At 35.0% G+C, this 26505-nt stretch overlaps 1 protein-coding gene across 6 annotated transcripts in view; it reads left to right on the top strand.

Annotated features, from left to right (window-relative positions):
* The window catches only part of PHKB (phosphorylase kinase regulatory subunit beta), a 214910-nt gene that overhangs the window by 73597 nt on the left and 114808 nt on the right, over positions 1-26505 (top strand). For all 6 annotated transcript variants that reach the window (XM_072827267.1, XM_072827266.1, XM_072827263.1 and 3 more), the window contains one exon: positions 16433-16548. In XM_072827267.1, the coding sequence (XP_072683368.1) occupies positions 16433-16548 (116 nt within the window). The remainder of the gene's footprint in view (positions 1-16432; positions 16549-26505) is intronic.

The following is a 26505-nucleotide window of genomic DNA, read 5'->3' as shown; positions in this document are numbered from 1 at the left end:
TTTAATAAATCTTGTCTTATTAATAATATTTATCTTTCATCCTTGCCTTTTTAAAATTATAGTTCATTATGAAATATCATACTAATTCATCCTATATATCTGTTGGGAATTACTATAGTGGTGTAAATGAAAAGGTGCTTAGTTTTTCTCATAAATATGATACCTGGAGATAGCCGGCTGCGTGGTCTTGTCAGTTTCTGTTGATCTCAAAATGGCTGCTCTAATTACTGGCATAATGGCAAAAAGAAGGGGGATGGTTGATAGAAGTGTTGTGTTAGCTACTTTTTATCATAAGTAGCCTTTTTTTTTTTTTTTTTTTTTTATCAGCTTTCCCAAAAGTCCTCAGCAGACTCCTGCTTATGCCTTATATAAGGTACTTCCAGCTAAGAAGGCAGGCTGGGAAAGCATATATGTTTTTTCCAAACTCCATAGTTGATTTGTTTAATAGAAATACAATGTGAGCCACTTATTTAAATAAGTGGTAATTTAAAATTTCCAATAGCTACATTAAAAACAGCAGTTGAAATTAGTTTTTATAATGTATTTTATTTAATGCAATAAATATACTTAGAACATCTTTATTTCAACATGTAATAAATATAAATGATTATTAAGGAGGTATTTTTTAATTTTTGCTGTCTTCAAAATTGGTATGTATTTTACACTGAAAGTCCATTTTAATTTGGCCTAATACATGGCAAGTACTTAGTAGACACAGGTGGCTCATGTCTTACCTTGCCTGTCAATTGCAGTACATTTAATTTTCATAACGTTATCAAATGATTTTGTACAAGAATCAGGAAACTATTTTCCTTTAGATAATCTCCCATCTCCTTACCCCACTCTGACACTCAGCTTTTCCTGATGAAAGAAAGCTTATTGTACCTCATTTTTAAATTTTGCTGGTAGTGTCTCATAAAAGATTTAGTGTCTCTTAAGCCAACCATGTACATGCCATGATATCTGGACACAATGTTAATCTGTTTTTTTAATAGATAAAATGTTAAGTTGTTGCAAAAAGATTGTTCTTTAGAGCACCAATCCAGTCATCAGACTCACTGTCTGACCATTGCTGCCATTCTGTGTCCCCATGCTGGGTCTCTTGAAATGTTCACATTCCTAAAAACTCTCCTCATATCTCAAATGGTAATTTGTCCTTCCTTTGTGATACTTTACATATAATTCAGACTGTATTACAGTGTTACTTAAGAGGTATCTTGGTTACGGTGTGTTACAGAAAGAAACACAAATCATCATCATCTATGGTACAGATATATTTTCCAGTATTGCGTATAAGTTGTGGTGCTATAATCTAAGTGGAATTTACAGATCCTGGAGAGGATTCAGGTCTGTTACTGTTAGAAAAATAGGGCCTTGTAGTGCTTACATCATTTTAAATAATTTAGAATAGATGCCAGAAGTCTTTCCAGGACACACCTAGAAATGGTTGGTATAGATGATCTCTTGAGTTCTTTTCCAGTTCAGTCTCCAAATATTTTAAAATAGCAATTTTGTTCTATTTTTGTCAACCAAATAAAAATATTTCCCAAACATAAAAATTTGTCCCTCATTCCCTAATACATGCTTTGAAATTTGAGACTTGAATTTTGTTTGTTTGTCTCAGTGTGTGTGTAGTGTTGATAGGATATAAGAGAGATGGGGAAATTTTAAAAGTGTTCAATAGGATTAAAGTGGATTTGTAATTGTTACTACAGTAATTTCCCATTTCAGGTTTTTTTCCTGTTTTTTTTTTTTTTTTTTTTAAGATTTTATTTATTTATTCATGAGAGACACACAGAGAGAGGCAGAGAAATAGGCAGAGGGAGGAGCTAACTCCATGCTGCGGGACTCAGTCCCAGTACCCCAGGATCACGACCTGGGCTGAAGGCAGATGCTCCACCACTGGAAGCCATCCATCCAGGGATCTCCCCCTTTTTAAAAATTTGTTTTTTCCCATTTCAAGTTAATGTTGTATCTTGAAGAATTAAAAAAAAAATTAGGCCTACAGTATTTTGGTATAGATTTCTTTACCTGGGATCCCTGGGTGGTGCAGCGGTTTGGCGCCTGCCTTTGGCCCAGGGCGCGATCCTGGAGACCTGGGATCGAATCCCACATCGGGCTCCCGACAGGCTCCCGTCGGGCTTCGCTTCCCTTCCCTTCCCTTCCCTTCCCTTCCCTTCCCTTCCCTTCCCTTCCCTTCCCTTCCCTTCCCTTCCCTTCCCTTCCCTTCCCTTCCCTCCCCTCCCCTCCCCTCCCCTCCCCTCCCCTCCCCTCCCCTCCCCTCCCGTGCATGGAGCCTGCTTCTCCCTCTGCCTGTGTCTCAGCCTCTCTCTCTCTCTCTCTCTCTCTGTGACTATTATAAAATAAAAATAAAAATAAAAAAGATTTCTTTACCTAATTAAAGAATCGTGTCACCAAAAGATTTATTCCAAAATGTTAGTTATTATTGAAATAAAACTGATAGGTTAAAAAATATTGATAATAGCTGGAATAGCCACTTCTCTTATTGCAGAAATTTATACAAATTATCCAAACTGTATAAAATGGTCATTATAATATGGATTCACTTTTCTATATTGCATGCAGTTTTTTTTGTCATTTTTTAAAAAAGATTTTATTTATTTATTCATGAGAGACACAGAGAGAGAGGCAGAGACAAAGACAAAGGGAGAAGTAGGCTCCCCACAGGGAGTCCAACGTGGACTTGATCCTCAGACCTGGATCATGTTCTGAGCTGAAGGCAGGTGCTCAACCACTGAGCCACCCAGGCATGTTACAGGAAAAGAATATAACATTAGTAATTGTTCATAGTAATGCATTTACTTTTCAAATATGTTTAATAAACAAAGAGTTAAAACTTTTAGTGTTTTTTAAAAAAAACTTTTAGTGTTACAAGTTAAATTTACATATAGTCAGAGTCTTTTTTTTTCTATTTCATTAGGAAATGCTAGTATTTAGTTTAGTGAATGGCGAATTGTCTAAAAGTTTTAAATCTGTTATGTGGTATGATGGTTACTTTAGAATTAGATACAAGGAATTTCTTGGGAAAATATCATTTGTGACAAATATATCTAATTGGGCAATGAAATGACTTCTTGTGAAGTAAAATTCATTTGTATTGGTCAAACTAAAATATATCATGTTTAGCTACAAAGCAACTTTTGAATAATCATTCTTGAATTATATCATAAATTTCAACTTTCAGAATTATTCCAAATTACTTTAAGAGAAAGGCAGGAACTTCTGAAAGTTATTGAAATTTTGAACAATTCTCTTCTTGTGTAATTAAGTAGCACTTAAGATATATAATCTTCCTATAATTTTTGTCAAGATTTATAAGAGTCATTAATATCCCCTAGTGTGACCTATTTTTAATTGTTTTTTTAGGCCTTTGCAACATTAGTACATTTTGATTTTGTTACTATTAGTTGCAAGTTCTCGACTACCATGATAATGAGGTCACTGATGATAAGATGAGGTGCTAAAGTTAGGATTTAAATATTTGATCTGTGGGATCCCTGGGTGGCGCAGAGGTTTGGCGCCTGCCTTTGGCCCAGGGCGCGATCCTGGAGACCCGGGATCGAATCCCACGTCGGGCTCCCGGTGCATGGAGCCTCCTTCTCTCTCTCTGTGACTATCATAAATAAATAAAAATTAAAAAATAAATAAATAAATATTTGATCCGTGAATAACATTCTTTGAAGATCTTATTTCACAGTTTTGAAATTCCTTTATTGTTATTTAATATCCTGTGATACCTAATTGGTAATTCTTAAGACTTTAGTATTTTCCTTTTTACTATTTCAAAATTCCACTTGGCTCACTTAAAAATTTACAAAGGGTTTTTACGGGAATTTTATTTTAGTTGTGGGATTTTTTGTTTTTTTTCTTTAGGTTTTTATTTATTTGCAAGAGAGAGAGAGTGCGCACAAGTAGAGGAGAGGCCAGAAGGAGAGAGAGAAGCAGACTTCCTACTGAGCAGGTAGCCTAATGTGTGCTCTGTCCCAGGACCCTAGGATCATGACCTCAACAGAAGACAGACACAATCCACTGAGCCACCCAGGCACCTGTTTATGGGAATTTTAGATCAAGTTATATTATTTGGTATTTAATGGTATATTATTTCATTGCAGTATCCTGAATCTGGCAAAGGTTATGTGGTTTTGTTTTGTTTTGTTTTTTTCTTTTTTTTAAGATTTTATTTATTTATTCATGAGAGACTTAGAGAGAGAGAGAGAGAGAGAGAGATGCAGAGACACAGGCAGAGGGAGAAGCCGGCTCCACGCAGGGAACCTAACACAGGACTTGATCCAGGGACGCCAGGATCACGCCCTGGGCTGAAGGCAAGCGCTAAACTGCTGAGCCACCTAGGGATCCCCTGGGGTTTTTTTCAATATAATTTTTATTAGGATGACAAAAGTTTTGTTTTCTGAAATCCTTGGATGAAAGTTCTTTAGAATTTAATGCACCTGCACTTGTCACCTATAACAGTATAACAGAGTTAGAAGAGGAAGCCCTCATCAATGACAAACTATATTAATATTTTGGGAGGATGCAAGGTGTAGTTCAGTCAGGAAAAAACTAATTTTTTAATTTTAATATTCCTGGGATTTATACACACAAATGATCACTGTTTTAGGGTAGGGAGGGCTTTTTCTTGAATAAGGCTAAAGGATTTGGGGCACCTGGGTGGCTTAGTTGGTTAAGCATCTGCTTTTGGCTCAGGTCCTATGGGATCAAGCCCCTCACTATCTCTCTGGTAGCGAGGAGCCTACTTCTCCCTCTTTTTTCTGCCCCTCCCCTCATGTTCACTCTCTCTCAAATAAATAAATAAAATCTTTTTAATAAATAATGCCAAAGCACTGAAAGGATAATTGGCTTTTCTTTTGATGTTTACAGATGTGTAAATATATGCTTTTTTCAACAAATATTTCTTGTGGACCTCTCATGTATAAGAAACTATGACACATAATGGGATAAAATGGTGAAAAAGATAGCTCATCTAAATTTGTCAAATCAGAGTTTTTCTCTTTTAGGAAATTTCCTCATCCGGTTAATACTGGAACACAGTGTAGGAATTATATGTGGGTGAAGCAGTGGAAAAAGGTGAAGCAGTAATACGTAGAAATCACCAAACTTGAGAAAGAACATAGATTATTTTAGGAACTGGAGGAAGGTTCACTTCCAAGTTTTGGGGAACAACCAGAAAGAGAATAGGGCACCTGTCTGGAAAGGTATTTGCTTATGTTTATGTAAATGTGATCATATAATTGAATAAGCTCATTGTTTAGCCTCACTCCAAATATATGATATGTAATATAGGTAAACTTATAACAAAATTTATTTATAAAAAAAAACAACAACCAAGTAACCAAGCACAAATGAAAGAAAAAGAGATTCCTAGATGCCAGAAATGAAGAGAAAATGAGCTGATTAGCATTGATCTGGGGATACGGGTAAGCTCATGGACCTAATAGATTCAGATATATTCTATCACTTAGCTGTTATAGTTCCTTAACAAAGTACCCCCAAATTTGGTGTCTTATTTATAACTTTTATTCCCTACTGGTCTACAGAAGGGCTAGTCAATTCTGCTGATTAGCCGGTTTTGCTTGGTCAGCCAAGACCAGCTGAGCTCACTCATGTACTTTATGGCTAGTTGACAGATTGACTTCTTTTTTTTTTTTTTTTTTTTTTAAGATTTTATTTATTTATTCATGAGAGAGAGACATAGGCAGAGGGAGCAGCAGGCCCCATGCAGGGAGCCTGATGCGGGACCTGATCCAGGGACTCCAGGCCACGCCTGGGCTGAAGGCAGGCACTCAACCACTGAGCCACCCAGGCTCCCTGACAGGTTCACTTCTGATTTAAGATGGCATCTTAAGCCGTCTCTGCTCCACATGGTCTATCATTGTCCGTAAAGGAGCTAGGATTATTCTCAAGGGAAAATTAGAAATCTGAGAGACCAGGCAGCCCAGGTGGTTCAGCGGTTAAGCATCTGCCTTCAGCTCAGGGCATGTTCCTGGAATTCCAGGATCAAGTCCCACGTCGGGCTCACTGCATGGAGCCTGCTTCTCCCTCTGCCTGTGTCTCTGCCTCTCTCTCTCTCTCTCTCTCCTCTCTCTGTGTCTCTCATGAATAAATAAATAAAGTATTAAAAAAAAATCAGAGAGCAGATGCATATGAGGCCTCTTGAGGCCGGCTCAGAATGGGCAACCCCTCACTTCTGCCACATTGTGCTGACCAAAGTAAGTCATGTGTCTGACCTCTTGTTGGAAGGAACTATTTCAAAAGGTCTAGATAAAGAGATGGATAGAGGGATCCCTGGGTGGCGCAGAGGTTTAGCGCCTGCCTTTGGCCCAGGGCACGATCCTGGAGACCCCGGATTGAATCCCACGTTGGGCTCCCGGTGCATAGAGCCTGCTTGTGTCTCTGCCTCTCTCTCTCTCTGTGACTATCATAAATAAATAAAAATTAAAAAAATAAATAAATAAAGAGATGGATAGAGGATTAAGTCCTTTTTTGTAATTGCTGTACCATAGATCTTGTGGGCCAACGTTGGAGTTTTTAAAATAAGGTCACATTGGAACAAGAGATTTTGCCTTGGGCTCATTCAAGATGAAATGTTACATGTGAATTCTCTGCATGAACTTATAAAGAACTGTCCTGTCTGGAAGGAGAACCAAAAAATCTCAGCTCTGGGCCAGAGAATAGAAAGCTACTGTTGTCTAGGACCCTAGATTGAAACCTTAAGCCTGTGCCATATGCTGATATGGGATCTGAAACAAAGATAAAATTGCTTTTTAGGTATGTTTTCACAAATGAAAACCTTTCCTGAAATGAATTAAATAATAAAAATAATAATTACAAATGATCACAAATTACATAAGGAAATTATTCAAAACAACCATGCACAGCAGATAGGAAAGTTTGCACTCCAAGAATTTAGGTGAGAGAACTATTTGAAAATGACTCTAAAATAAAAATGTTTCAATTGTTAAATATTAATATTATAGAGATAAAATAAGAATATAAAAGAATGAAAAAAATATAAAAGAATGTATGAAAAAGAACCAAAAGTGTTTACTAGAAATAATGATTACAAACCACTAAAAGGTCAGTGATAAAGAGCAGATTGGACAATGTTGAAGAAGGAATTTATGAATCGTAAGATAGTTTTGGGAGAAGAGAGGTACAAATATAGAAAATAGGATAGCAGGTTTAAGAGTAATAGAGGATAGAATGAGAAGGTCTCAAATATGCTTCATAAGAATAAAGAGTAAAGAAAATTGAGGAAAGGCAATATTTGAATAAGTAGTGACTTGATCATCAGAATTGAAGAAAATATGAGTCTTGCACAGAATAGATAATAAATTATCCCCTCCTCTGCACCCTTTCCCCAACCAGAAAGGCCCTCAGGAATTATAGAACAAGTGATAGAGAAAGACTGGGTCTCTAAATGACATTGTGGAACTAAGCTGCAACTCTAATCTGTGTCTTAGAAGATTTAAAAGTTTTTTTTTTTTTTTAATGACTTGAAACAACATAGTAACACTCATATGGTTGAAATACACAACTCTTGTTTATAACTGAGAGAAAGCCCCTATGTAGTGCCACGCTGGGGGTTGTAGCTCAGGACAGGGTAATGAGCTGTGACTATAGGGGATAGCTTATATATAACAAGCAGGGTGGAGTTAACAAGGTTTTGTAGTCTCCCTGTGTACTGGCTAATTTGAATAATCATGAGGGCCCCGGGATCTGTGTCTCTATTTTTATGGTATCTAGTCCTAAAGTACTTACATTAAGTGCATAATACACAGGGTATAAGAACCCAGTAAGCAAAATGGCTGGGATAGGAACTTAATCAGTACTTAATCCTCTATCATATACAAGAAGAAGAAGTGACCAGTCTCTATCCAGAGCCTCAAAACTGAGATAAGACCACACTAAAACAAACAAATGAATAAACAAGACTATATCACACATAGACAAAATATACTGTACAAGAAATCAGTTACAGCTTAAAATGACATCATCATATTGCGGGGGTGGGGGGTCTTTTTACAGCAGTCTTTTTTTTACCCCATGTACTTAAGGTAAAGTTATAAAAAGGGCCATTACTTAATGATTAAGGGAACATTTCACTGGGAAGATAAAATAGTACTGCACAAACCTAACAGTATATCCTCAAAATATATAAAACAAAAATTTAATAGAATAGGTAGGAGATTTTTAACTCATTTCCCTTAGAATGTGATGAACCGTGGAGACAAAAAATAAAAGTTATGATATAGATTATTTGAATAGCACAATTAGTCTCATCAAAACACTATAAAGACTAAATGAACAACACAAACAAGTGGATATCTTCTCTGACCATGTTAAAATTTAAAAGTCGATAGGTAAAAGATGTCCACTAAATAGCCTGTGTTTGGAAACTAAAAATATACACTTCTGTTTTATGATTTTGAAGAGTAATAAAAATGGAAATTGAGAAATAACAGAATGACAATGAAAACACTACGCACCAGTACTTGTGGAATGTAGCTGTGAAGTGTTGTTAGTAGGCAATTTTTAGCTTCGAATGCACATATTAGAAAAGAGTTAAATGATGAAAAACTAACAAGTTAAGTATCTTGTTTATACATTAAAAAAATACCATAATAAACATAAAGCAAGTAGAAGGAAGAAAGTAATAAAGATAAAAATAGAAAAGAAAGTAATAATGCTAAAAGAAAGAATTATATAAAATATGAAGTTAGAATAGGGATTGTCAACAAAAGCAAGAACTGTATTTTTTTATTTTTTATTTATTTATTTATTTTTAAAGATTTATTTATTTATTCATGATAGACACAGAGATTGAGAGAGAGGCAGAGACACAGGAGGAGGGAGAAACGGGCTCCATGCCAGGAGCCCGACGTGGGACTCGATCCCGGGACTCCAGGATCGCGCCCTGGGCCAAAGGCAGGCGCCAAACCGCTGAGCCACCCAGGGATCCCCAAGAACTGTATTTTTTTAAAGATTAATAAGTTAAACCAATCTCTTAGCAAATCTTGCCCAACAGAAAAGGAATATTTAAACAGATGAACAATATTAGGAATGAAAAGGAGAATATACCTACAAATAAGTAGATATTTAAAGAGAGAGAATATACCATAAGAAATTATTTGGCAATAAATATCAAAATGATCACAAATGGAATGTGTTCTAGGAAAATCATAAGTTACTGCTATAAGATGATTTGTGTCCCCTTTCCACTTCCTACAAATTTATATGTTAAAACCCAAAGGCCCCCTATACCTCAAAGTGTGGTCTTATATTGAAATAGGATTGTTGCAGATGTATTTGGAGTAAGGCCTTTAAAGAGGAAAAGTTTAAATCAGGCCCACAGGGTGAGCCTTGATACAATCTGACTAGTGTTCTTATAAGAGGAAGAAATTGGAACATGCAAAGAGACACCAGGGGATCAGAGGGAAAACCATGTGAGGACAAAGCAGCAAGAGTGTGGCCCACCCGTAGGTCAAAGAAAGAGGCCTTAGAAGAAACCAAACCTCTGACACCCTGATCTTAGTATAGGGCCTCTATAACTGTGAGAAAATAAACCAATACCAGTCTTGGGTATATTGCTCTGATAGCCCTAGCAAACTAATACAGTTACTAACCTAAGAAATAGAAAAATAAAATAGACCTATGTTATGGTGTTTCTTAATCTTTTTATTATTGTTGTTGTTACCCTCAAGATGGGGGGAGAATAAGTTTTCTGTAATGTGAAAAATTAGGGAATAAGATTTTTGTCAAGGTAGAGTTGAGTATTCCAGGGCCACACCCTATTGTAATATCTAAGACTTTTTCTTTTGCTTCCGAGAAGTAGTTCTCACCTCAGGAATGCATGATCCATAGTCTTTGACAAAAATAATTGTCCAAAATCTTTCCACTCCCCCTTAACTTCTTCAAAAAAAGAACTGTTTGGCTAGTTTTATAGGCAGATCTTACCAAAGCTTAAAGGAAGAGGTAATTCCTAAATGATAAAACAAGGAAAACTCCCCAGTTTTATAAGGTTGCTATAGTTTTATACAACTTGACAGAGGTAGTATGAAAAATCAAATTCTTTTAAAAACATTTGTAGGTCATTTAACCATTCATTCAACAAATTGATTGGGTTGCTGTTTTATAGAAATTACCATTCTAGGCACTAGGCATACTGAGTGATGAAGACAGACAAGGCACCTCCTGCCTTGTAGAAATTACATTTTAGTTGTAAAAATCAGCAAAATAGGAAAAAGATAAGGTTCAATGTAGCAAATTCAAATGGCATGGTCTGATAGAGAATGACAAATATACTACTTTTGATTGAGTGGGCAGGGAAGTTTTAAAATCCTAAATTTCAAACCAACTCCAGTTGGCAGGGGGAGAGCAGAAAAAGAGGAAAGGTGGAAAAATGAAAATGTGAAATGAGTCATGGTTAACATATAAGTTACATTTGGCAACAACTATTAGAAAACCCAGCAAAGAGTGGTTTCAACAGATACAAGTTTTATTTCATTTACCAACATTTTTGGAGATTGTAAGGCCTGGGCTTTAAAATAACTGATCAGTGTCATCAAGGATATAGACTTCTTTTTCTCCAATTCTGCCATTTTTAACATGGGACATTTATCCAAATAATCATATAAAGGCGCTATTCTTCTAGATATCATGTTTACACTAGTAAGTGAGAATTGGGAAAGAAGGGACTTTAAAAAGTTTCTAGAAGACTGACCTTGTGACTTTGGCCTAATCTTATTGGCCAGAACTTGGTCACGAGTTTTTTTTTAAATATGGAGGGCACTTTGACAACATCTAGTGAAGTTGAAAGTGCACTTAGTCTACAATTTAGCAATTCAACTTTCAGATATGTATCCTAGATCAGAGCCTTCCTGCTATGATACCACAGGCAGCTTACAGATAGGCCCAAGAACTGAGTCCTTCATTCCAAAGGCATGTATGCTACCTTCCAGGACAGTTACTTAAGTGTGTTGTATAGATACTAGATCTGTGTGTGCTATGTTGTCAAAATGGTTGGGAAGCTCTTTTTTAGAAACATACTAAGATGTTCATTGCAACGGTGTCACATAAAACATTTGTTACAGTAGAATTCCAATTAATAAATAAAAGTATAAATAGGGAAATAGAAAATAACCTTTAGGCAAGAACTATAGTAATAATTACTATAAACAAGATTTACTGACAGAAGCTAAAATTATTGGGTGAAATCTGAAGAGAAACAATTTATGTAGTCTTAAAGCATTGCCGTTAATATATTTATTAACTACAAATATTCTTAAGGTGGAATCTTAAATTATTGTTTTTAGATCTCTTTTTAAAATATCCATTCAGTGCTATACATTTCCTTGTACACATAGTTTTCATTGTGTCCTACAAATTTTTTTTAAATTTTTATTTATTTATGATAGTCACACAGAGAGAGAGAGAGAGGCAGAGACATAAGCAGAGGGAGAAGCAGGCTCCATGCACTGGGAGCCCGATGTGGGACTCGATCCCGGGTCTCCAGGATCGCGCCCTGGGCCAAAGGCAGGCACTAAACCGCTGTGCCACCCAGGGATCCCGTGTCCTACAAATTTTTAAAAGTTGTGTTTTCATTTCAAAATATTTTTAAATTTCTCTTGAGATTTTTTTCTTTAGTTTTTGTTTTTTAGCAGTATGGCGTTTAATCTCCACATATTTGGGGATTTTCCCGTTACCTTTTTGTTATGGATTTCAGGTTTAATTCAATTGTGGTCTAGGAGAAGACATTGTATGGTATATATTCTTTTGCATTTGTTAAGGTGTATTTTTTGGCCCAGAATGTGTTCTTTCATGGTGAATATTCCATGTAAACTTGAGAAGAATGTGTATTTTTATGTTGTTGGGTGGACTAGTCTATAGGTGTCAATTGTTTCCAATTGACTGATGGTGTTGTTGAGTTCAAATATGTCCTTACTAATTTTCTGGCTGTTGGATCTACCTACTTCTGATAGAAGAGTGTTTAAATCTCTAACCCTGATAGCAAATTAATCTATTTCTCTTTCCAATTTTACTAGTTTTTGCTTGACATAGTTTGATGCTCTGTTAATTGCATACACATTAAAAATTCTTATGTGTTCTTGGAGAATTAACTCCTTTGGAATTCTGTAATTTCCTTCTTTACCCTTGGTAACTTTACTTACCTTGAGGTATGTTCTATCTGAAATTGTTGGGCAACCCTTTTGGGTCCCCTCCCTCATCAGGAGCTTTGTACTATCACTTTACTATTGCTCAATAAATTTTGCTTTGCTGCCCATCAACAAACAAACAAACAAACAAACAAAAAAACCAAAAATGAAATTATGTAGCTATTCCAACTTTCTTTTGATTAGTGTTATCATGGTATATTTTCCTCCATTCATTTACTTGGTAATCTATTTGTGTCTTTATATTTAAAGTTGGTTTCTTATAGCCAACATATATAGTTAGGTCATGTTTTTTTGATCCAACCTTGAAATTTCTGTCTTTTAATTGGTGCATTTAAGCCATTGACATTTAAAGTGATTCTTGGGGAAAAAAAAATAAAGTGATTCTTGATATAGTTGGATTACTCTCTACCATAGTTGTTACTGTTTTCTATTTGTTGCCCTGTTGTTTATTTTTGTATTCCAGTCTTTTTTTGCCTTTTGTGGTTTTAATTGAGACTTTATGATTCTGTTTTCTCTCCTTTCTTAGCATATCAGTTATACCTCTTTTTATTTTTTTAACTTATTACCCTGGAGTTTGCAATATACATTTACAGTTAATCCATGTCCACTTTCAAATAACACTGTACTACTTTGTGTGCGGTGTTTTATAATAACAACCCTAATTCCTTCCTCTCAGCTCTTGTATCTTTGCTGTCATTAAAGTGAAGCACTACTCATTTTTTACTCATCTTCACTTATGTATAAACGTACACATAGATATAAATGTACATAATCAATTACATTGTTGCTGTTTATTATTTTGGACAAACTATTATTTGTTAGATCCATTAAGAGTAATAAAAATAAAAATTTTTAATTCACCTTCATTTATTTATTTACTTATTTTTAAAGATCTATTCATTCATGAGAGAGAGACCAAGACACAGGCACAGGGAGAAGTAGGCTCCCCATAGGGAGCTCAATGAGGGACTTGGTCCGGGACCCTGGGATCATGCCCTGAGCAAAAGGCAGAGGCTCAACTGCTGAGCCACCCAGACATCCCCACCTTCACTTATTTAGATCTGAGTTTGTCATATTATTTTCCTTCTCTCTAAAGAACTTTGAACATTTCTTTCAAGACAGGCCTACTTGCAACAAATTCCTCAACTTGTTTACCGGAAAACATTTTTATTTCTCATTCATTCTTGAAGGATAATTTCCCAGGGTACAGGATTCTAGGTTGATAGTTTTATTTTTGTCTCAACACTGATTTCAGTATTTCATTCTCTTCTCACTTGGATGTTTCTGAGAAGAAGTTGAATATAATTCTTAGCCTTGTTGTGCTGTAGGTAAGGTGATTGTTTACTCTGACTTTTTTCTGGATGGTTTCTTTATCTTTGATATTTTATTATTTGAAAAGGATGTGCTGGGGTATAGTTTTTTCAGGCATTTATCCTACTTAGTTTTCTCTGAGCTTCCTGTATGTGTGGTTTGGTATCTGACTTAATTTGAGGGAATTCTCAGTTGTTATTGTTTGAAATATTTCTTTTGTTCCTTTTTTGTCTTTCTTCTCATTCTGATATGCCTATTATATGCCTATTTAATATTACATTGAATATTCTGTTCTGTGTTTCTTCATCTTTGTTTCTTTGCTTTTCAGTTTTCAAGGATTCTGTATATATAGCCTCTACCTGAGATTCTTTCCTCAGTTGTGTTGAGTCTCTGATAAGTCCATCAAAGTCATTTTACATTTCTATTTATAGTATTTTTTTATATTAGCATTTTTGAGGAGTTTGTTCTTAGGATTTCCATCTCTCTGGTTACATTGCTTACTACTACTTGATTCAACAGATTCCATATCATATTAGTCATAGTTCTTTTAAATCTAGTCTGGTAGTTCCAACATCCCCGTTACGTGTAGGGCCGATGTTTACTGTGTCTCTTTAAATTGTGTGAGGTTTTTTTCTTTTTGATATGACCTGTAATTCTTTCTTGATAGCTGGACATGATGTACTATTAAAGGAATGGTTATAAATAGGCCTTCAGTAATGTGGTGAGATACGAGGGGAAGGAAGCAAGACATTCTGTAATCCTATGGTTAGGTCTAGTCTTTTAGTTAGCCTATGCCTCTGGACTGTGAACTTCACAAGTATATCTCATTTTTTTTTCTTCTCCCCTTAGGCAAGATAAGATAGTTCTAGTAGGCTGGAGTTGAGTATTTCTCATCCTCATGTGAAAGGCTAGAGCTGGCTGAAATTAGGTATTTCCCTTCCCCAGGTCAGTTAGGGTCTAATACCCCAGTAGGTCAAGATCTGGTTAACTGTTTCCCACAGTTAACCAGAGGTGGGAGGCCATAACAGAGGTGAGGCCTTGTTATAAAAAAACAAAGTGTTTCAATGTAGAGACTTCCCCCACAATCTGAAAGTGGAGTGTTCCTATGAGACCTTTTATTATCCCCACTTTCTGGAAGTTTGAATTACATCACTTTGCCTTTACAAAAAACCTGCATTAGTACAGTAACAGCTTTTTTTTTTTTTTTTTTAATGAAAATCCTCTTTGGATTTCTTTCAGGTAGTGAAATCAGGTAGTAATGTAGGTCTTCTGTAAAAGTGAACTAGCATAACATGAACTCTAGAAAGCACGGATACTTTTTATTTCAAAATGGTTTCTTTTCTACTTCCCCTGCTGAAAGCCATGGGGGATTTTCCTAAGACATTTTCTATGGGAACCTGGTGGAGTTTTTGCCAATAAATCTCAATATTGTGGGGAGCTCCTTATGACTAGGTCCTCCTAGAGATGTTAACTCTCAGAGTTTTAACTCAATTTTTAATGGAGCCTCTAGCAGTTCAATCACAGTTCAGGTTTTACCACCCCAGCACTGGTTCCCAAGGTAACTTCCGCTCATGAGTCTCTGTTCCAGGAAGCCATTGGCCTGTATTCACCTGTGGGTCTCTCTAGTCTTAGGGGAGCAGTATGCTCTGTGTTCCCCCCACCACCACTTATGAATACAAGAAAAGTTGTTAATTTTTCAGTCTGTTTAGCTTTTTATTTGTTAGGATGGAATGGAATGGCAATTTCCAGGGTCCTTATTTGTGAAACTAGAATGTAAATGGTATTTTAGGTTTCCTCACAGGGCCTGTTAGCCAAAAATGCCTTTCCACCCACCTTTTATTATACCATTTAGGCATTCTGAGCAGACTGCCTTACTTGGGCCTAACACTGTCCTCAAATCCTCCTAAGAGGAGGAAAAAACAGGAATATGGATCATATACTTAAGAAGTTTGTTATGAAAGGAAGGAGGACTTAGAAGTTTTCAAATCTTTAAACTTGAAGACTTGACAATGTATAAAGTATTTTCTGTATGTATTATAGAATCCTAAATAACTCTAAAGACAATAGAAAAGCTGAGGATCCTGGATTTTGTGAAGATGGACCAGGATTTTTCTACAGGCACATTTCCTTAGGGTATATAGGCAAGTTAGCAAGAAATTGACAAAGCTGAGGAGACCCTCACTAATATTCAAAGTAAAAAGAAAGTTTACTGTAGTTATATGATGGTTCACTCTTGGGTAGGGAAGTTATGGGTTATTTGTTATTTGCTTTCTATATTTACTTTTGAGAGTTTAAATTTCATCAGTTGTCTGAAATATATATAAGGAAACTGTGACTCTTGGGCTGTTGGTTGGAATTCATCTCTTATCATAAGCTTTGAGTTTGTAAGACTTGATATCGATAACTGTAGGAAAGACCAGAAGGACATTAGATTCCAGGATTAATAGACTTAAGACTCCAGGTTAATCTAATGAGTGAGTTAATGGGCTGACTCATTTCAGAACTGATAAATATCTCTTTATCTCCAAGGTTTTAGACTTATTTAACATTTCATATGAATACTTCAGATAAATATTATCTAGTATAAAACAATATATTTTTCTTAATTCTCAGGATACCCAGTTTCCATGAACAGTAATAGATACGTCGCTAAAAAATTATAGTTGGAGCATTGACAGGAATTAAATTTTATTTTTGTATTGTATGTTAGGTTCTCACTTTAGGCTTTATATTAGAAAACCCAGGTATGACAGTATTCATAGTAATATAATAATCATAGGAATTTGAACATGTTAAGAAAGTGTTGGTAGCAAGTGTGTAATTGGAATTCAAATGATAATCTAATTGCTCTTATCAGTATCTAAAGATCCTGTTATTCTGCATGTCCTTATGTTCTTTTCTTTTAGGTCTCTTTTATTCAGAACCTTGTATTTTGTGTAGAAAGAGTTTACCGTGTACCCGATTTTGGTGTCTGGGAAAGAGGAAGCAAATATAATAATGGCAGCACAGAGCTACATTCAAGGTAATTGGCTGATTTCTGAGTGGTTTTTTTTTTTTTTTTAATTTTTAAAATTTAAATGTGTGGAATTTGTATTAGGTTGCAACTGTGATTTCTATGTTAGTTTTCATTCCCTTTTTCCTATGTATGATGCAGATGAAATTTGCCTAAAATTAAAGCAAGAGGCTACTCTCAGTGCCCCAAAACAGATGGAAGAAAAAAACAGGGTATCTTTCCCAACTTCCCGTGGTATCAGTACATGTATATAAGCCTCCAGTCCAAGGCTTGGCCTTCCTGCTCAACCAACTGTTTCTCTTTCTCCTTTTTGAAATGACATCATTTGGAAGATCAAATACATTAAAATTGCCTGACACTAAATGTATGTACATTGCACATAAAATTTCTTTCCATGTTGTAGAGCTGACTTTTTTATCCTAACCAGGTATTCACACTCTTCATATAAAACCTAACTTATTGTTTCCTGTAGGAAGTGTGATAAACATCTTGCATTCTGGTTTAGTGGGGTTGCTAAAGAAAAATAAGCTGATGACTGATGTTAGTGGTGTATGGATTTCCTTTACTCCTTAAGGTTAGGGAAATAACTTTAGTGACTGACTGCACCTTTCAAATATCCAAATTTTATGCCTGGGAGGTTATTTTTTAACTGAAAAGTATAGTTCAATTACACCTAAATAAAATACCTCAGAATAAACTTAACCAAGGAAACGAAAAGACCTATATTCCAAAAACTATAAAACAGTGATGAAAGAAATTGAAAATGACGCAAACAAATGGAAAGATGTCCATGATCATGGATTGGAAGAACCAATATTGTTATACTGTTCCTACTACCCAAAACAATCTGCAGATTTAATTCAATTTCTATCAAAATTCCAATGACATTTTTCACAGAACTAGAACATTAATCCTAAAATTCGTATGGAACTACAGAAGACCCCAAATAGCCAAAACAATCTTAAGAAAGATGAACAAAGCTAGTGGTATCACAATTGCATATTTCAAGATATACTATAAAGCTATAGTAATCAGAACAGTATATGGTACTGGCACAAAAATAGAGCTCAATAGAACAGAATAGAGAGCCTAGAAATAAACCCACACTTATGTGATCAATTAACCTGCAACAAAGGAGGCAAAAACATACTAATGGAAAAAAGACAGTCTCTTTAACAAATGGTGTTGGGAAAACTGGACAACAACATGCAAAAGAATGAAATTGGACCAATTTCTTATACTGTACACAAAAATAAACTCAAAATGGATTAAAGACCTGAATATGAGGCACCTGGCAGTAGCATATGCCTTTGGCTCAGATCATGATCCAGGGGTCCTGGAATCGAGTCCCGTATCAAGCCCCGTATCAAGCTCCCCGTGGGGAGCCTGCTTCTCCCTCTGCCTGTGTCTCTGCCTCTCTCTGTGTCTCTCAGGAATCAATAAATAAAATCTTAAAAAAAAAACAAAATCTAAAAAAAAAAAGACCTTAATGTGAGTCTTGAAACCATAAAATTCCTAGAAGATAACCCAGACAGTATTTTTTTTTTTAAAGATTTTATTTATTTTTTCATGAGAGACACAGAGAGGCAGAGACAGGCAGAGGGAGAAGCACAGTGAAGGAAACCACCAACAGAAAGGCAACCTATAGAATGGGAGAAGATATTGCAAATGGCCTATCTGATGAGGGGTTTATATCCAAAATATATAAATAATTTATACAGTTCAACATCAAGAAAACAAAGAATGTGATTAAAAAATGGGCAGAGGACTAGAAAGGACATTTTCCAAAGAAGACCTGTAGAGGCCAATAGGAACATGAAAAGATGGTCAACATTACTCACTATCAGGGAAATGCAAATTAAAACCACAATGAGATATCATTCTACACCTATCAGAATGGCTAAAATCAAAAACACAAATAAGTGATGAGGATGTGAAAAGAAATAACCATCATGTGCTGTTGGTGGGAATGCAAACTGAGCCCTATAGTGAGCCATTATAGAGAATAGATAAAGGTTCCTCCAGAAATTACCCAATGGGTATTTCCACTATTGGATATTTCCCAAAGAAAATGAAAACACTAATTTGAAAAGATATGTACACCCCTGTGTTTATTGCTGCATTGTACACAACAGCTAAACTATGGAAGCAACTCAAGTGTCCCATCAATAGATGAATGAATAAAGCAGATATAGTGTGTGTATATTTTATATATATATGTATTTCATTACGTATATTATATATGTATGTATTTCATTATGTATATTATATATGTATGTATTCCATTACATATATATTATATATATGTATACACATGGAATATATATAATGGAATAATATATATTATATATACACACATATATAATGGAATAATACTCAGCCATAAAACAGAATGAGATCTTGCCATAACAACATGAATGGAGCTAGAAGGTATAATGCTAAGTGAAATAAGTCAGGCAGGGAAAGACAAATGCCATATGAGGAATTTACCAAACAAAATAAATATAAAAAGAGAAAAAGAAAACAACAAACAACCTAAACTCGTAAATACAGAGAACAAACTGGTGGTTGCCAGAGGAAAGGTGGTTGGGGGATGGATCAAATAAAGGGGATTAAAAGTTCACATATCTTTTATTTTTTTTTATTTTTAATTTTTGTTTTGAGTAGGCTCCCTACCCAACATGGGACTTAAATTAATGCCCCTGAGTGTAGGAGTTGCATGCTCGACTAACTGAGCCAGCCATGTGTCCCAAGAGTATACATATCTTTTTTATTTTATTTTTTTAGAGAAGGAGAGGGGAGGGGAGGAGGAAAAGAGAGAGAGAATATTAAGCAGACTTGATGTCCAGCATGGAGCCTGATGCAAGGCTGGATTTCACAACCCTGGGATCATGACTTGAGCCACAATCAAGAGTCGGATCTCTAACTGACTGAGCCACCCAGGTGCCCCAAGAGTATCTTGATGAGTACTGAGTAATATATAAATTGTTGAGTCATTGTATTGTACACCTGAAACTAATATTACACCGTATGTGTAATATACTTAATATTACATAGTACAATATTATGTGTACATAATACACTGTATGTTAATTATACTTGAATTAAAAATGAAAAGTATAGCTCAGTTAACTAGTCTAGACATTTTCAAACTAAAAGATTTAAGATTTAAAGGGTATCATCTATAGGTCAACTTAGATCATTGGGACTTAAATGAACTAGAGAAACAGTTTAGGAAATACTGGTTAAGAGGATATACTTTTTTGAATAGAAGGACTAAACATACACAAAAAATCAAGCCAATATAAGATACTCAGTAAGCTGAAACTGGCCCTAGATCACTAGCTATATAATATCCCCATGCCTCAGTTTCCTCATCTACAAAATGAAGACAATAATCGTTTCTACTTTATAAAGTTGTTGTAATGATAGAGCTAATATATACAAATCATTTGAATACCTGGGCAGAAGTAAGCACTAGAATCCAAGTGTACTCACACATTTCAGAATATGTTAACAATCATTGAAACAAAGAGGATTTTTCTCTTAACTCTGGGAAACTAATTTATGCACATTTTCCCATAAGTTTTATGATTTATATGAGACATTTTGAAATATAGAGTGGAATAGTAGCAATCAGGGAAGAAGTCCTTGAAGTAGTGAAATGATTTGTAGGTAAGTTCAATTCAGGCATTAAATTCTGACAATACTAAAAATAGGAAAATAAATAGGAAGTTATTTTTCAGCCATCATTCAAATTGAGTTCTTAACACTCCAGATTATCAGTCAAATTATAAGAAAGTAAGTGGATCTAATTAGAAAAGGTGATTTTTGAAAATGTACTTTTTCTGTATTTATGATTTATCAGCCCCTTCTCTGATTGTAATAACCATTTAGTATATTCCATTGTGAACCACTGACATTTTCATTATAAAATATTTGGAGTAGGGGTTTTTCTCTTTACAAAAACTGTAGTCAACTCAGGAAGAACCTTGGGTAAAAGTTTCCATTAACCCTAGAAAGGGTTTAGAGGGTCTAGAGGGTATTAGAATGTCCCCAGTGAACAAACACAGAGGCTCCAACATGTTTTTCATGTACCTAAGGTGTCATTCTTTACATTGAATCATTAAATATTTTCTTTCAGAACTCAGAAGATCATTATGTGGTGTTCTTTGCTATTTTTACATGGAAAATCAATCTTAATTTGTGGTGGTCAGTTTTATTCAAATGGTTAGGAAATGAAGTTTGCCATTTAAATTTGGATGATGGGTTTTACACATTTAATATTGATTTCCTAATTTTCTTTTTTTTTTTTGTTTTTTGTTTTTTGTTTTGATTTCCTAATTTTCTATGGTGTATCACTTTACAGTTTCTCTAAAGAACTTTAAGCTTTTTTTCCCCCAAACATTTCTGAACTCAGATCTCCACAAGCATGTTTTGGATGTATCATGTCTGGTGTCAAAAGGGTCTGTTTTGAAACTACAGGAGAACTGAGCCTCATGGTACTCATGGACTCAGTGATGACAACACTGAGGCTGGTAGGAGGCTGGTAGCCTAGCCTGTATGTACGCGTGGGCAGTAGGATGTAGGCCTGCCACTAACCAGGGACTCTCTATCCCAGAACTATCTGTTCCTAGTTGGATGTGATCTTTACTACTTAATACATTATCCTTGTTCTATCCTTAAACAGTTCTCATAATTTCAGACATAGACATACTGAAATAGTATATGATAAGTCCTCCTGTGAGTACGCATTTGTTCTTTGTCTTCTAATTTTATTTTTCCCCTCTCTTCAGCTCTGGGCTATACAGCTTTCTTAGCAGGGGTCAGAAAAAGAGCATAGTCTAACAAGTTCGTTGGTGCTTACTAGGCCTTGGCCAAAGTGGCTAGCTTGATAAATATTTCTTCCTTTCCTTACCACACTGCACACATCCCTTCTAAGCTATACCTTGATCAAAGAAGGCTACCACCTCTGGACCCCCAGTACACATGCATGTAGTATTCTGAGGTCAGAGACTCCCTCTTCAGCACCCAAGCTCAGCTGTTCTTTAATAATTGCAATTCGTGGCTCTGTACAGTTACAGAATATTTTTTATTTAGGCCACATGGGGAACATATTACTGCCTTTTATACAGGAAAAAGTTAAAGTTTAGAAGTTTTTGTGATTCTCCCCTGCCACACACACACACACACCTTAAATAATACAAATCGCTAAATGGTAGAGCTAGAACTGGATTCCAGGTGGTTGGCCTCCAAATGGAAAGTTGTTTCAACTGTTTCATGCTGTAATTTAAGTCTTAAAAAGTTTCCTAAAGTTTGAAATAACAGCAGGATGTACAATTACAATCTTGGTGAAATTTTGGTAAGTTTTTAAGGATATCTTTAAGTAATCGCTAAAGTTTGATTCAGCTTAATGCTTCGGTCAGTCCCTTTCCCATCTGCCCTTTTCAGCCCCAGGTTTGCTGGTATCTCTTGCAATTCAAATTCTTTAATTATTTAGTATTTCTTAGATAAACTCCAAAAGTTTTTTGTAAAAAGTGATCTCATTACATTTATCTGAACCCCATTCTAGCAGCAGCCTCACCTTTTTCAGGGCTTTAGTAAAAGGGTCTATTGCTCTAAGCTTACAGTGATTCTCTTAAAGTGTTTCCTAACCATTCCTAGTTCTCCTGTTTTTTTTCTGTTACCCTATTTTCCACAAGCAACATGCTTTCAGTTTCTGCTAGGGTGTTTAGAACTATATTAGATAGTTCTCTTTTCTCCTGTCAGTCTCTAAGTCTTTTAGTAAGTTCCTATATATTTAAAAATCCTATTATTTGATTTAATTGCATTTTACTGCATATATAATTTGGTACATATTTATTGTAGCACTAATGCTTAACTCCCAGAGTTAGATATCCAAGTAGTCTTCTCAGCCTCTCTAAGTTTAATTTAGGTATTTTAATCTTAATATATTAATATATTTCTTCTCATGAATAGATAAATAAAATCTTTAAAATACATATATATATATTTCCTCCTCTTCATTTATGTAGGGCTATTCCTACTCCTCGGGGCTTCATTTAATCTCTTTAAACCAAAGCTCTTTATTTTGGAGAAGAGAGGTGTCTTATAAGATATGATTGAATCTCAAACCTAACCTTGAATTGTTTTGGTTATTGGGAATCAAAAAGGAAAAATTATTATGTAATAACTTAGTAATATAGATACATGCCCAAATGGAAAGATAAGTTTTTGAAACATTGACTCCTAAATAGAACTTTACACTTAACAGCATAATTTTTTTTAACTTTGTTAAGTCTTATATTTGCAATATAAAAAAGATCATAGAAGCAAAAAATTTAAACCTTTTTCAAGATTTTTTTAATGGTTTTATGTTCTATTCTCTTGGCTTTTCCAATAAGGAAAGCTATCACACAAATATAAGACAAGTAACCACCAAAACGCCACTTTACTCAGTTTAAGATGCTTTTAGTGTCCTTTTTTTTTTTTTTTTTTTCATATAGTTCTTGTTGTTTAAAGTAACTACTTAGCCTTTTTAAATCATTTTTGATGGACTGGTCATTAGGTTATGATAGAAGCAACTATCCATCCATTGTCCTTCATTATATGAATTTTTATCACTAAATAATTCATGAACATCCATTACAACCATAGTAAAATCCTTTTCTTTCAGGAAGTATGTCATTGGGTAACTCAGTGAGTTAGAGCATAGTGTTAATGAGTAGGAGATTGTGAATTTAGTTCCTGTGCTTGCCAGTTCCTTTTTGGATTCCATGGTGTATTATAAATCACTTAGTCCCAACCCATCCTTTTTTCTAGTAAAGCTTGATTTATGTAACAAATCATGTTTCTACAAGTTATATCTCAAGAAATGTTGCTTTTAGCTCTTTTAAATGAATGTTGAGATAACACCTTCAAGAATCATATTGGTGTATGTTCTATTGATAATAGTCCCCTAATATTAATATATTCATTAGCTAATCATAGAACAATTTAATTTTCTGAGAGTATTTTGTGCCAGTAAAATGTTTTTAATTCTTACAATATAATGTATTCTATTTGCCAATAAAATGTAGATCACAATAGGGATAAGTTTGAGTTTCTAAATAGCTTGCTGTTGCCAGAGATTCAAATAACCAGTGGATAATAAAGTAGCATATTTGTGAATTTCAGTTAGGTCCAATTATTTAACCAGTTGCATTGGGAAAGCAGGTTAAAATGCAAAGAATTCAATATTTGCTGTATTTCAGGTACAATGTTTGATTTTTTTTGTAATGGTTTATTAAGACAATTTCCAAATTCATCTCTTAACTGTCTTTATGTACCATTGTTAAAGACAGAACCTTGGACTGGCTACATTATGTATTTACCTGAGTACAGACTTTCTTAAGTATTTGCCTTTTGAATAAGTTATTTTCTCTCATTTCTCAAAATACCGTTAAAAGTTGTAATAACACATAAAGACCATGCTGTGAGGGGAAGTTTTCTGGCATTACTAAGGTTAGATGCATGTAAGTTCTGTGCATTAAACCACCACATATTCCTCACTTGGATTTTATTCCTTTGGGTCTCAGGCCTAGTCACTTCTCTAAAATGGCTTTGGTTGTGAAAAGAGATCACTGTCCTTGTCTTGAGTATACTAGCAGTGCCATGTGAAATGTTTAACTTGTAGAAGCATCAATTACTTACTTCACTGGCAGTGAAATGCTAGACTGCAGATTTGAGTTAGTAGGACAGTATGTAAAACCAGATTATTGGCTCGATTGTTCTTGAAAACCAGGGTAGAATGGTCACCATAGATTCTAGTGAAGACATACAAAAATGTAAAGATATCTTGTGTTCAATGTGATCTATATAAAAAATCCAGCTGTCTTTTTGCAGAAATTGACAAGCTAATCCTAAAATTCATATAAAAATGCAAGGGATTCAGAATAGCTAAAACAGCCTTGAGAAAGAACAAAGTTCTTTCATACTTTCCAGTTTTCAAAATTTACTACAGTACTATACATATTATATGTACAGTAGTATGCTATAAGAATTAGTATGATATTGATTTAAGAACATATATAGAGATCAGTAGACTAGAATTGACAATCCAGAATTAAATCTTTACATCTATGGTAGTTGATTTTGATGAAGGTGCAAAGACAACTCAATAGAGAAAGGATAGTCTTTTCAACAAATGATGCTGGGGCAACTAGGTATCTACATGTAAGAGAATGAATTTAGATCTCTACTTCATACTGTATATACAAAAATAATTAGAAATGAATCAAAGACCTGTATGTAAGAGCTAAAACTATAAAACTCTTAGAAGAAAACATAATTGTAAATCATTGTGACCTTGGATTAGAGAAGATTACACTTTAGATCACACTAAAGCACAAACAGCAAAAAGGTTCTCTACAGGTTTTTGTATGAACACAAGTTTTCATTTATCTGGATGAATGCCCAGTAGTAGATGGTAGATAGTTGCATGTTTAGATTTCAAAGAAATGGCAAGACTTTGCCAGAAACCTATATCATTTACTTTCCTACCAGCAATGTGTGAACGATAGTTTCTCTGCATCTTTGCCAGCATTTGGTGTTACTGTCATTTTTTATTTTAGTTACTCTGATTGGTTTATAGTATCTCATTATGGTTTTATTTTTTTTTTAATTTTTTATTTTTATTTATGATAGTCACAGAGAGAGAGAGAGAGAGAGAGGCAGAGACACAGGCAGAGGGAGAAGCAGGCTCCATGCACTGGGAGCCCGATGTGGGATTTGATCCCGGGTCTCCAGGATCGCGCCCTGGGCCAAAGGCAGGCGCCAAACCGCTGCACCACCCAGGGATCCCCTCATTATGGTTTTAATTTGCATTTCCTTGTGGATAATGTTGTTGGATTTTTTCATGTGCTTATTTGCTATTTGTAGATTCTCTTCGGTGAAATCTCTCTTCATGTTTTTTGCTCATTTTTGTTTTTATCATCGATTTGATAGTTTTTAAGATTTTATTTATTTATTCCTGAGAGACACAGAGAGAGAGGCAGTGACACAGACAGAGGAGAAGCAGGCTTCTCGCAGGGATCCGGATGTGGGACTCAATCCTGGGACTCCAGGATCATCACGCCCTGAGCCAAAGGCAGATAGATGCCCAACCGCTGAGCCACCCAGGTGTCCCTCTTGATAGTTTTTAATGTAATTCTAGATACTAGTCCTTTGTCACATATGTGTTTTGCAAATATATTTCCGAGTGTATAGCTTGTCTTTATATTCTCTTAACAGAGTCTTTCACAGAGTAAAAAATTTTAATTTTAATGGAATTCAATTTATCAATTTTTCCTTTTATGGATTGTACCTTTGGTATAAAGTCTTATAAACTCTTTGCCTAACCCTTGATCTTTAAGAATTTCTTCAACAACTTGTTTTCTAAAAGTTGTACAATTTTATGTCTTATATATAGGTTTATGATCCATTCTGAGTTTTGTGTAAGGTTTGATGAGACTAATGTTGAGATTATTTTCCTTTTTTTCTTTTTTACCTAAGAATGTCCAATTGTTCCAGAATTATTTGCATTTGTTTAAAAGACTATAATTCCATGGGATACCTGGGTGGCTCAGCAGTTGAATGCCTGCCTTTGGCTCAGGGTGTGATCCCAGAGTCCCGGGATCGAGTCCCACATGAGGCTCCCTGCATGGAGTCTGCTGCTCCTCTGCCTATGTCTCTGCCTCTCTCTGTGTGTGTCTCTCATGAATAAATAAATAAAATCTTTAAAAAAAAAGACTATCATTCCTCCATTTAAATGCCTTTGTGCTCTTATTAAAAATAGTGGGCATATTTGTATCAGTCTGTTTCTGGGTTCTGTGTGTCTATCCCGGCAACGATATCACAGACATAATAAGATCATGTGAGTTTTCTTCTTTAGCCTATTAGTTAATATTATCTTGGATTATATTGATTGATTTTTGATTATTGAACCTG

This window comes from Canis lupus, chromosome 5 (assembly GCF_048164855.1).
Source record: "Canis lupus baileyi chromosome 5, mCanLup2.hap1, whole genome shotgun sequence".
NCBI lineage: Eukaryota > Metazoa > Chordata > Mammalia > Carnivora > Canidae > Canis > Canis lupus.
Note: the sequence above shows the minus strand (reverse complement) of the source record. Positions and strands in the feature narration are given on the sequence as shown.